The sequence below is a fragment of the Eurytemora carolleeae genome, unplaced genomic scaffold, assembly GCF_000591075.1.
Source record: "Eurytemora carolleeae unplaced genomic scaffold, Eaff_2.0 scaffold973, whole genome shotgun sequence".
Lineage (NCBI taxonomy): Eukaryota > Metazoa > Arthropoda > Copepoda > Calanoida > Temoridae > Eurytemora > Eurytemora carolleeae.
The window spans coordinates 97,610-110,182 of record NW_019396951.1 but is presented as its reverse complement, the minus strand read 5'-3'; the positions used below and the strand labels follow the sequence as shown (position 1 = coordinate 110,182).

At 33.5% G+C, this 12,573-nt stretch overlaps 2 protein-coding genes across 2 annotated transcripts in view; one reads left to right on the top strand and one right to left on the bottom strand.

Moving 5' to 3' along the window:
• LOC111710448 (uncharacterized) overlaps positions 1-3,150 on the bottom strand; it is an 18,132-nt gene extending 14,982 nt beyond the window's left edge. Inside the window, exon 1 of the mRNA XM_023484542.1 lies at positions 2,657-3,150. Coding sequence (XP_023340310.1) covers positions 2,657-2,659 — 3 coding nt within the window. The 5' untranslated portion in view covers positions 2,660-3,150. The remainder of the gene's footprint in view (positions 1-2,656) is intronic.
• An 85-nt stretch (positions 3,151-3,235) lies between these two features.
• LOC111710447 (uncharacterized) lies at positions 3,236-3,991 on the top strand. Its single transcript, XM_023484541.1, has 3 exons — positions 3,236-3,293; positions 3,515-3,741; positions 3,806-3,991. The coding sequence occupies exons 1-3, from the start codon at positions 3,236-3,238 to the stop codon at positions 3,989-3,991; spliced, it is 471 nt and encodes a 156-aa protein (XP_023340309.1).
• Positions 3,992-12,573: the final 8,582 nt, after the last annotated feature.

Here is a 12,573-nt window from a genome sequence, read left to right as displayed (position 1 = left end):
TAATTTGGGGGGGGGGGAGGTTTAAGTTTAGTTCACTTTCGTAAAATATAATTTCAAGTTTTGAATTTTTCGGTTGAAATTGTTTAAAGGTTCAACTTAGCTCACATTAAAAATATTTTTTGCAATTAAATACATTTGAAAAATGCGGGATAAATATCTCGTCATGTAAATATGGCCGAGGTCCCTCGAAAAGTACAGAATAAATGCTGAAATGCAAAATACATATTTTAAATGTGATCATAAATGCAAAAGCAAGAGAATGCTTTTCTTAGAAAATTTGTACTTTCATGACAGCTAACCAACAGCTAACAACTTGTGTGAATAAAACATAAGAGTTATAAATTATAGTTAAACAATGTTAAGAGAAATAATTAGTAGTAATCACCAGTATCCAAGAATATGTTTGCAGTGAAATATCATATTTAACAAATACTTTTCAAAAGTTTAAAGGGACTGTAAAGGAAAAATGAAAAGGGGTATAGGATAAAATCTGAGAATCTCAGGAGTTGAACGATACATATAAGACATCTATCTGATGTTCCTGTTTCGAGAAATTGACATAAAACTGTGTCAAAATTATACCAAAACGGACATATGTCAGATTTTGAATAAAAGTTGTAGCATTAAACAGATTATATTCAACAATTACGCAACCAATCTGAAAACGCTTATATCCCACAGGAGCCACAGGTTTGCTTATAATATAATTTTGTATTTTGTATTTTTAATAGATAATATTATGCAGGAACAGTTTTAAGGAGCTCCATACAATTATTAAATAAAAAAAAACTAAATATCTGGAGCATTCCATTATCAGTAGGTTTATAAGACGATATTTTATAAATTTTTTCGATGTCTCCGAAGTTCTGGGCTAATTACTGTATGTAAATCTCAGCTAATTGTAAAAATAGAATAGCCATGAACACGCGGGAACAGTTCTAAAGAGCTCCCATATAATTAACTAAAAAATATCTGCAACATTCCATCATCAGAAAGTTAAGAATTTTACATTCTATAAATTCTATCGATGTCAGAGTTACTGGGTTAACTGTATAAAAACGAGTTCATCCATCAAAATGTTCAGCCCTTGAATAGTAAGATTTGTGGAGATCATGACGAACTTGAACAGATGATTTGACTGCTTGGGTAAGTTTTAGCAAATGCACACATGTGCCATCTTTAAAGAAGGAGTAGATCTGAAGTGCTTTATAGAATATAGACGCGGCATTTAAGATAATTTTGATCAAGTGAAAAGATGATTGCAATATCACATTTAGGAGAAAATGTATCAAGTTAAACTAATATTTTTCCCTACTTAACATCTTGATGGACTGATTGATATGACAGAAATGCACGAAAACAAATTTAATTTTCTATCACGAAGTAAATTTTAAAGATATATGATTTAACCATTTAAACCGATTAGCCAAGAAATATCGCATCTGGAAATTAATTAATTAATAAATTCACGGAAAGAACCTTGATGAACTAATTAAAATCCGTTCCCTACAGTATTTAAGATTAAGTCCTAAACTTGGTATTAATTCAAAATTTTCCGTCTTTAAGGGACTTTGAGCGTAATCTCAAGAAACCTTCCTTTCAAAGATGGCAATCCCTCATTCACAACAGTACCCCTGATATTAGATATCCATGTTTATAATTGTGAAACCTGAAAGCTGAGTAGGATCAAGTATGATTTAGATATCCATGTTTATAGTTTTGAAACCTGAAAGCTGAGTAGGATCAAGTATGATTTAGATATGCATGTTTATAGTTTTGAAACCTAAAAGCCTCAATTGTGTTTTCTCTACAAAACCTGCACATTCCTCCATGCAAAGGAAACTTATGAATTATCAGAATTAAACACTTTTAACTTTATAGAGGAATGTAGGGTATGGTTGCTATAAATCAGACATTCCAATTTTTTCAAGGACACTTGTAATTACGCATACAGTCCCTTCAAGCTATACAAATGTGCTCAACATACATTCTCCGGTGTGGTATGATGAGGGGGATGTTATACTCTATAAGGTTTATATCTGTAAAGCTCATGCTCGTGAAAATCAGAACTATGTTTCCTATATTAATAATTGTCTGCATAAAAGAATATTGTTCAGTCAAGTTTTAAAGTCACATTTCTCCCAACAACATTTTCCCTTTTAAGATAAATTGACTGTATCATCTTCTATATAATAAAACAAGACATAATTATATATATGTTGCCTTATAGCCGACCAAACATCTGGACCGAATGGGCTGATATTTGTTGTGGACACTCATGGGTGTTATAGGCTAAAAACGTCTTCTTTTTTCAATTTAAAAAAAAAAAATCCACGGGCAACGCCGGGCCCTATTATTAAAAGGAAACAGATGCAGAGGAATACTATTTTTCTTACTTCAAAATAAACATTTCAATTCTTTAGAGCGTGCAACTGAACAAAACAAAATGAAATTTCAAAAGTAGAAACAGACATGTAGATAGGCTAGTCAACAAACATTCATAAACTTTAGGATAATTTGTACTCAAAGGGAGCGTACGGGTAATTTCAAGTGGGCCCTCTAGACAAAGATATCAATACCGGGTTTACAACGGTACCCTTAAAACCTTCATCTGTTCAATAATGTTGAAGATATTTTTCAAGAGAAAACTGTTTACCATATTGTCTCTGTGGTTGTCAGATCCTACTGAACGAATTCTCTGTCTTTCAGACTCTGAGTTGGCCGGAAAGAAAGTCCCGGATGTTTTGAGGCCAAATTATCTCACGTGACTCACAGAAGGTGCTTGACCGCATAGCATCAAGTTGACCTTCACATCGATATGCGGGGAGCGGTCACTTGTAAAGTTGTATTCCATCAAGAATTCTTATATTAGTTTTTATGTTAACAGATGATCTTGCACTACTTTGTTCTTAATAAAGAACTAAACATAGATAACACTTTTTCTCAGGGCTAATCACTTCCTCAGTCTGTAAATTTCCTCATCCTTTTCCCGGATTTTCTGCCTGGATTAAGAATCGATAAAATAGAGATTAAATTCTAACAAAAATCACGAGATGTTAAAAGAAGAGTAGGTATTTCACCGCTGTGTTCTATTCTACTAATTTTTTGGAAATTTTGAAAAATGATATTTTTTCTGAAAGATGTTTTACTGTTTGTTTTTCTGTCGTTCACTCTGTAGTTATATATTTCTTGTGCAAAGTCCCGTGAGAGTCTGGGATAGTTTGGATGATGTAATATGAGAAAGAACCAAAACCATCCCAACCCTAGCTCCGAGGATCACATGGAGACTCGGGGCACTTTCATTTTTACTTCATACTGCGGGTAAAGGGGCATATTGGGATCTTTGGTTTGTATATTTTTGGGAAAACTGATACTTTGGGAGAAGGAACAGATACTTTAGAAGAAGGAAATGATTCTCTGAGAGAAAGGAACTGATACTTTGATAGAAGGAACTGATAATCTCGGAGAACGAACTGATACTCTGCATGAGTAAAAACTGTTAATCTGGGAGAAGGAACTGATACTTTAAAAGTAGGAACTGATTCTCTGAGAGAAGGAGCTGATAATCTGGGAAAAGGAACTGATACTTTGATAGAAGGAACTGATTCTCTGAGAGAAGGAGCTGATAATCTGGGAGAAGGAACTAATACATTGATAGAACGAACTGATACTTTGATAAAAGGAACTGATACTCTGGGAGGAGGAACTGATAATCTTGGAAAAGGAACTGATACTCTGGAAGTAGAAACTACTAATCTGGGCGAAGGAGCTGATACTTTAGAAGAAGGAACTGATTCTCTGAGAGAAAGGAACTGATAGTCTGGGAGAAGGAACTGATACTATGGGAGATGATACTGATACTATGGGAGAAGGAACTGATACTATGGGAGAAGGAACTGATACTATGGGAAAAGGAACTGACACTCTGGGAGAAGGAACTGATACTCTGGGAGAAGGAACTGATACTCTGGGAGAAGGAATTGGGAACTGATACTCTGGAAGTATAAGGAACTGTTAATCCGGGAGAAGGAACTGATACTCTGGGTGAAGAAACTGTTACTATGGGAGAAGGAACTGATACTCTAGGAGAAGGAACGGATACTCTGGGAGAAGGAACTGATACTTTGGGAGAAGGAACTGATAGTCTGGGAGTAGGAAATGATAATCTGGGAGGAGGACCTGTTAATCTGGGAGAAGGAACTGTTAATCTGGGAGAAGGAATGAAACTCTGGGAGAAGGAACTGGCTCTGAGAGGAGGAACTGATAGTCTGGGTGAAGGAACTGATACTATGGGAGAAGGAACTGATACTCTGGGAGTAAGAACTGTTAATCTTGGAGCAGGAACTGTTAATCCGGGAGAAGGAACTGTTAATCTAGGAGAAGGAACTGATTCTCTTTGGGAGGAGGAAAGGATATTCTGGGAGAAGGAACAGATACTCTGGCAGTATGAACTGATGACACTCTGGGAGAAGGAACTGATACTCTGAGAGGAAGATCTGATAGTTAGATTAAGAACTGATTTTTTTTTTAACTTACTCTGATGTACAGGGTGTCCCACGAAACATGACAGTTCAGAGTTAACTTGAAAATAGTCTTTAATCTTTGCAAATAATTACTTCGTCAAACTAGAAGTNGGGGTGGATTTATGTAAGAAAGAAAAAACCTTGAAATACAGTTCAAGGACAGTGCTGGAAATAAAGTCCTCAGTTTTAGATTCCTGGGTCTTTTATCAGAGAACTTTTTTGACGATTACCGTATGGGGGGATGTACAATTCTACAAACTACACAGGTTAAACAAGGAGTAGACAAAGCCTACCGAGCCCACACACACTCAGTGAAAAAGTATTTATTTTACTATAAATTGAATCTTACAGAGAGGGGACATATTTGTCCCCCTCCCCGCTCAGATACGGACACGGTACGTCCTATACATTTGTGTGAGACAGACCTGCATACAAATTGATTTTAAAAAGTTACTGAATAATCCTACACAAATGAATGTCGTCGGATTATTTTTTATAATTTTAAATATAAATCTATTCAATGATCGTTTTGGGGGATTTACATTCTCTACATTATCTATTTATCTATCTATTTATAAGTTATTTTCTATGAAAGAGAATCAATGACTTGACTCAGTTTAAGTTTTATTTAATCAGGAGTACAGAACACTTGAAGGACCTATGTGCCAAATTGGCAAACAGATTCACAATATTGCGAATATGGCACGATGGAAACAAAAAATGTGAACATATTTTTTTCGTTAAGCAAAACTGGAGTAAAAAATTGGCTTGGTCTCCGCTCCGTTCAAATTCACTATCAGGATAGGAGAACTCTCACAGAGCCTAGAGGTTTACAATCCAGCTTTCTTTCTATATGTTCATATCAGATAAACAAAACTTAGGTAAACGAAAACTTGTGATTTTTAGTTATCGCAATTGTTAAAAACGTGCAACTTATAGACCAATAAGGCAGTTGAAAAGTTTTACAGATCTACTTAGCGACTTAGCTACTCTTTCTTATAAAGGTTTCTTTTTCTTCGGATAAGGCGCAAAGTTTAGTCAGAGTTGTTTAAAATATCGATCAGGAGAACAGGACAGTGGCAGAGCATAAAGCGGATTAATATATTCGGATAAGGGCGTAGGGTTCAGGATCCTAAACCCTGATTTCTACAAGGAGAACAGAAAATTGACAGAGCGCGGAGAGCCAACTTGGAGTAATTGTAAAAGAGGAGGAGGAGGGACCATAAATCCGAAAATATGAAATATTTCTGTCCGGAGAGCAGAACAGGAGTAGAGTATAAGATTCAGTAGAACTACTTACACCACTTATAAAAGCGGGGGGAAGACACACCACACCATTTTTACGTCTATAAATGACGTCTTAACTCACCATTTTATTTCTTCCGACGACACTTTTTTTGTCCGAGCGTTCCTTCTGTGTTTTCAAATGTATTATTTTATGTCACTTTTTTTCAAATTTAGGCAACGTCATGTTATTCAATATATATATTTTAAAAGCAGTTTGTTAAAAAAAATTAAAAGATAATTAAGCCCAATTTAGCAACAAAAAAAGGAAAACATGTGTACCACATCTATTTTTCGTCCGGACCAAACCTATATTTCGTCAGGAAATTATGTTCACTTATTTTACTCTTAAACTGCAGCTTTAAGGTGATAGTACGCGATGGGACTTTTAGGATCTACAACTAAAAATTGATATTTGTTAAGTAGGAAACATAACAATTGGTTTTAATCAGTTTGAGGGATTGTGAAACGAAGATTTGCATGAATTGTTTTATGCCTACTGTACATACCTTCAAAAGATGTTCTTCTTTAAACAAACACCAGGATAAAATAGTTTAAACCTTTATAAACAACATGACGTGGGTGTAAAATCTAATTAATAATTTGAATAATTAAAATGTCATTTGTGGTCGAACGAAAAAAAGGCGTGGTTTGCCTTCCCTCCCTCCTCATAACTTGCCAATATATAGGGGTAGGATATTTATACAGCGTGTTTAATAGAAATGAAGGAGCGCGCTAATTCCTGCTGAAAGAAATTCTGCACTTAAAAAATGGAGATTTACCAAAAAATCAATTTAAAGGGGGGCGGGAGGCCTTTCTGAGACGCAGCTCACAGGATAGGCTAAATAGTTAGGAAAAGGAAAAAGGGGGGAAAATGTATAATGTTTTACATTTTAGATTTTTTATTTCATAAAAATTTATATTTCATATTGAATTATTTGTATTCTATAATTCATCTAAAAATGTGTTGATTAGTTAGACATGATGAATTTTGTATACAGAGCGTACCATATCATATTAGATTATTTTGTATACAGAGCGTACCATATCATATTAGATTATTTTGTATACAGAGCGTACCATATCATATTAGATTATTTCAAAACTTTAACGCCAAAATAAACATATGATATTCAAAAACATTTTCTTCAAGAAAATTTTTCTATTAGCCTTATTCAATTTTTCATAATGATTTATTCTTCTTAAATTTTCTGATTAGTCCCGAAAATTGTAATTTAGACCTATTGACGATCTAATATGATATGGGACACCCTGTAGATTTACTCCTAAGGCCGTAACTGGAGAGGGGGCAACATGAAACGTGCCCCCCCCCCCTCCTTTCATAAGATTAAATTTAAGGCGTGAAACAAGAGCTTTTCTACTGTATAATTGAGCCTAGATGAAAGATATTTCAAACACAAAACATTTCTATAAGAGAGTCAAACATATTCCAAAAGCAGAATTCGTTACGTTACTCTTTAAGACTTTACTGCAGTGTAAAAACTGTGCTAAAAAATTTCGCTTATAATAAAATGTGCAAAATGTTATTCCTAAGAAGAAATACAAGAAAAAACCTAGCAAAAAGGCTGTCGTTTTATTTCCATGGATCCTCTCTAAGGATCAAAATTTGACAAAGTGCAAGGAAAACTAATATTTGAATCATCAATTTAGAAATTTAATAATATCTCTCAGATTTCTGCTTAAACATTGAAAGGTCCAAAAAAGTGTCCATCCATGCATCAAAGATGACAATGCCCGATTCACAACGGTGCCCTTAAAGCTTTGTCTGCAACCAAGTATGAAATAGATATATCTAGGAATATAATTTGGAAAACTGATTATTTTCAATTGTGGTTTCTCTACAAAAGTGACTTGTGCACCGGTTAAATGAAGCTTTTGGTATTTGGTACTTTATACTTTTTTGTTGGACGGACTATATATTTTGAATATGAATGTCCTATTAAACATAATTTTTCAGCTTTTTTTCTTGGATACTTTTTTGCCGGCATATACGTTATAAGTTTAAAGATTGTTAAATTATAAACCAAAAGGCGTATGATTTCAAATAGAAGAAACTCTGGTTAGTCCGGGGTGAAGGGGACTGTTGTGATTCGGCCATTGCTATCTTTGAATGGCAATTTAGATAATTTTAAGATTTCATTCAAAAATATGGTTTTTCGGTTGCAAACATTTTCACTGAATCCTGCTATACCTTAAAGTTTTTAAAGAGATTTTAATAAAAGTTTTTCATTAATCCTGCAAGGATATTCAATGCTTTAAAACTCATCGTTCATCAAAAATTATATAGGCAGGATTTATCCAATTCTAGGCAACATTATTAACCTTGTTTGTTCCAGCTTTTTACTTTTTCTTATCTTTTAATCCTTATACCTTTGCAACCTGATGCTCCAGATCTTTCATATTTCAAACAATAATTCTAATAGGCCAAATAATCAAAGTCAGAAGTATCAAATTTTGTTTTTGGAAATTCATTTCTGTCATTGATGCATCTCCCCAACCATTATTTGCTGTTGCTGTTGCAGAGATGCTTCCTAAAAAAAGACAAGATGGGTCAGCTTGATAAGCATGCCATATGGTTTAATTAATCAAATTCAGCAGATCTGATTCTAATAAAGAAAACATTGTTTTCAAGCAACGCTGGGTTTTCAAGCTAGTAATTAATAAGANCCCATCACTTGAGGATAAAAGCTAATTGATTTTACCCACTGCCTAAGGTCTGAGACCTAATTACCCAGACCAAACTTTGTCTCTATCTAGACCAACTTTGATACCGTCATTGAATTTTAACATTTCATATAGCTGTTTGTCAAGCAGATAGCTTGCACTTTAAAAGTTTTACATGCACACACATTCCTTCTAAGTGAATTTTCAGTTTTTTCTAACTTTATGATCGAAAACTCTTTAAAACTAGATTTTGCAATTATCATTTGGATTTTTGCAAATTTGCAATTGTTTACAGATTCTTGAAGTTGAACCCCAAAGGATCGATTTAATCATAAAACGTTCAAAACATAGAAATTCTATATAAGAAAATATAAGGAAACTCCCCCCCCCCTGATATTTAGGAAAGAGGAAGAATTCAGTTTGAAAAGGTGCAGTTAACCCTTTTCCATAACTTGCATCCGACCTAATTTCGAATAAAAATGCCGCTTATGTTAGTTACGTTTTCTTGGCCTGTTCCAAACTCCTAGCAGAAATATTCCGTCCCGGGAGAATGACTGACCAGCTGTGTCGGGAGCCGAGGGGGAGGAGTAGAGAAAACAAGAATGGAATTTACCATGAACCCGATCCCGCCAATCTTTTTAATTAGGAGAGAGGAACAGGGAGGGAGAGAGAGAGTACTTGATATTTCGCGGATTTGGCCGGGAGTCAACATTTATAAGTTTCCTATCAGGAGAACAGAACTGAATGGAGGATAAAACTTTTCAACAAAAAGTTCTTCCGCAAATTCCGTTATCTTTGAATATGTTAATATTATATAAACATTAAACATCTAGATACAAAAACAACAAAGAAATTATAAGATTAACATTAATATTTACAGGATGAGTTAAAAAAAAACAGGATTATTGAACGTTGTGAACAAAATTTCAACATATTTTTTTACAGATTTTAGGCATGAAAAAAATAAAATGTGACAAAAAAAGTTCTAAAATATTTTCAGAACAATAAAAAAAGTCCGCGAAACCAAATTATTCTTTAGAAAATTAATTTTTTTTTAAATTAACGTGCAACACTGTTATTCTGGTTTTCAGTACGTTATAAAGTTTTTGAACAGAAATTTTCTCTTTATCGAGAAGGTTCAAGCCTTTTTAGATTTAATTTTGTCCCGAGCTATAGCGAGGGAGAAATATAATCTAAAAAGGCGAGAACCTTCCAAATATAGAGAATATTTACGCCCAAAAACCTTATAGCACGTCGTGCCAAAATAATTGTGTTATAGGTAATTTTTTGAAACGTTTGTGCACTTGTCTTTTTTTCAATGGTTTTTCTGTAGATCAAATAAGCTTTGAAACAAAGCAAAAGTAAAAAAAGTTTATTATTTGATTTAAATTTTAATTTCATTTCAAATGAAAAAAATTATTTTGGAAATATCCTAAATTTTTTGGAGAAAATCCGGGAACCAAAAAAAAACCTTATAGCACACGTGCTATAATGCACAGCTAATTTAACTTTATAGCACGGTGATTCCTTTATAGCACATGCGCTATAATGTACAGCTAATTTAACATTATAGCACGATAATTACTTTATAGCACGGTGCTATAATATACAGCTAATTTAACTTTATAGCACGATGATTACTTTATAGCACGTTTATTATGAAATTCACGATGAAGTGAAGAAGAATGATAAAGTACACAATAGTTTCATAAACAAAGTAATGGATAATAATATCTAAATTCTACAATAAAATTCTGGGGGGAGGGAGGCAATGTAAACATTTGAAATAATAAATTTAGGCATCTAGCTAGGGCAAGAAAATGTACAACCTCTTGTATCATCATGTACAGGGACAAGATAGTGTATTATCATGTACTTCTGAACCGGATATCGGGGTCAATCATAAAATGAGATTGATTCACCTCAAATATTAGTGGAAACCTACAGAGATACAAATATAATTAGTGCAGACCTGGGGAGGGGAAGGGTCGGGGGGATTAATTAAAAATATATTTTTCGCAGTTTTTTTAAATTTATATTGAACCGGTTTATCAAATATTTTTGAAAATCAGGCTTTGCAGTTCTGCAGTAAGATGCAGATTAAGCAGGGGGGGGGGGCTTATACCCCCTTTTTATATTTTATATTTTGTACGTTCAAGGAATTATTCAGTTCTTCCATCGAGGTTTCCTATTATTAATCATATTATTTCTATTTTTTTTTGTAGAAAAATACATTAACAGGAGAGAGAGGATCGATTCCATATAAACGAGACATCAAAACTTCTCTGTTTACAATTATATAAATTCATACGGTCGAGACCAGGTTCAGAACTTGGGTTAATCTATCTCTCTGTAATGTAAGGCTTGAAATAAAAGGCTCAAATGTTTGCCATGATACTGTTTCCTTTATCTATAGTTTAATTCTGTATATATTCTACACTTTAGAGTTAGCTTCCAGGATTTAGAATTTGATTTGATCCCCATTCATCCTTTTCTGACCCTGCTCCATTCTTCTAATTCTTCCAGTCCCACCAGTTCCCAGGATACAGCTATACAACGCTCCTGGAGTCAGGAACCCAATCATTGCAGAGCTTCTGTTTAAACTTTCTTAGGATCATTTTGGTCAAAGGGTTCAAAGCAGGGCCAAGAGAAATCCGGGAATTATCTGGGAATTGTTCCAATTGTACGCTTGGCTCGTGTCAGTCGGCTTCCGGTAATATTCGGGTGATTTGAGCGCGTGACCCTATGCCCTACCGTGCTTTACGGGCAAAATTACTCCACAATTTACCTCATTCATCGTAAACTATTGTTCAGGGACTCTAAAATTATCTATTTCAAGGATATTTTAATCAAAAATTATCTCAATTGCAGCAGCAGAACTACTTTAATTTTGTCTATTAAAAGAAAGTCAGTTATTCATTCTTTAATTAAATGATAATCTATTTTTGTCCAGTAAACTATATTGTAATTTTACATTGCTTTTCATGCAAAAAAATTCTTCTTTGTTATTTAAATTTTACTGAAAACTGGTAGAAAACGGGTAGCGTGGGTGCGCTACTGCGTAAACCCTGTTACGCGGCAATATAACAATGGCGGAGGAGGGGTTAGGGTTTCCATGACCCCGCAGTTTAACTCAATTTTGGACTATTTCCCACCACTTACCTCATTCTCTGCAATGAAAGTTCCCATGAAGATAATTTTGAATAATAAAATGATTTTAGAATTTAAAGTATAAAAGAGTTTATTACAGTGGGGGTTTATGTTTATATACAATATGATAAAAACTAGGAAACAATGCTCTGTATTCAGCTTAGAGATATTTTGTTTTGTAACCCGGTTAAATATTGGAGAAATTATGTCGAAAAAATTCGTTTAACTTTATGCACAAGATTATATCCATTAAAGTACATACTCAAAATTAAGATTTGTGGAATGATCTTCTGCTAGGTTATATAATTAATCATTAACAAAATTATTTACAAAACTTCATAAAGAATCATATAGATTATAAATTTTAAAATCAATAGTATGTAAATAATTGTAATGAAGATTATCTACATAATCATAATAAAGATTTTGTACATATAGTAATAGTAAAGCTAATGTACAATTGCATCTGTACATAGTCATAATTAAGAATATGTTTTATATACTAATCAAGATTTCAATAGCTTTACTTCATAAAAAAGGATAACCTTAAGACCAATATTTATCTCAGATTAAGTTTTAATTGCTAATAAGTTCAATAAATATTTTTCATCTATTGGCCAATCTAAAACAGTAGCTATTCCTAGAAAATAGAAAAATATTTTTCAGAATTCCTTCCACCTCCCTCCATGCATTTCTTTGTTTATTTTCCAACTGATCCAGTAGAAATAATGGAAGAATTAGGAAGACTCGAAAACAAAACCTCTAAGGGTATAAATGGAGTTTCAGGAAAATTGCTTAAAATTATATCAACAGAAATAGCATCTGTTTTATCTTACATTTATAATATCAGCCTTGAGACAGGGGTATTCACTAAATGTTGGAAATTGCCCAGAACCATTCCGTATTTATAAAAAAAGATAAAAAAGACGAC

Excerpts from the sequence above, each read along its gene's own strand:
- LOC111710447 (XM_023484541.1), top strand. The coding sequence starts at position 3,236 with ATGAGAAAGAACCAAAACCATCCCAACCCTAGCTCCGAGGATCACATG. Across the intron at positions 3,294-3,514 it reads GGATCACATGGAGACTCGGG|GAACTGATACTTTAAAAGTA; the intron begins GCACTTTCATTT and ends ATCTGGGAGAAG. Across the intron at positions 3,742-3,805 it reads AAGGAACTGATACTCTGGAA|AAAGGAACTGATAGTCTGGG; the intron begins GTAGAAACTACT and ends ATTCTCTGAGAG.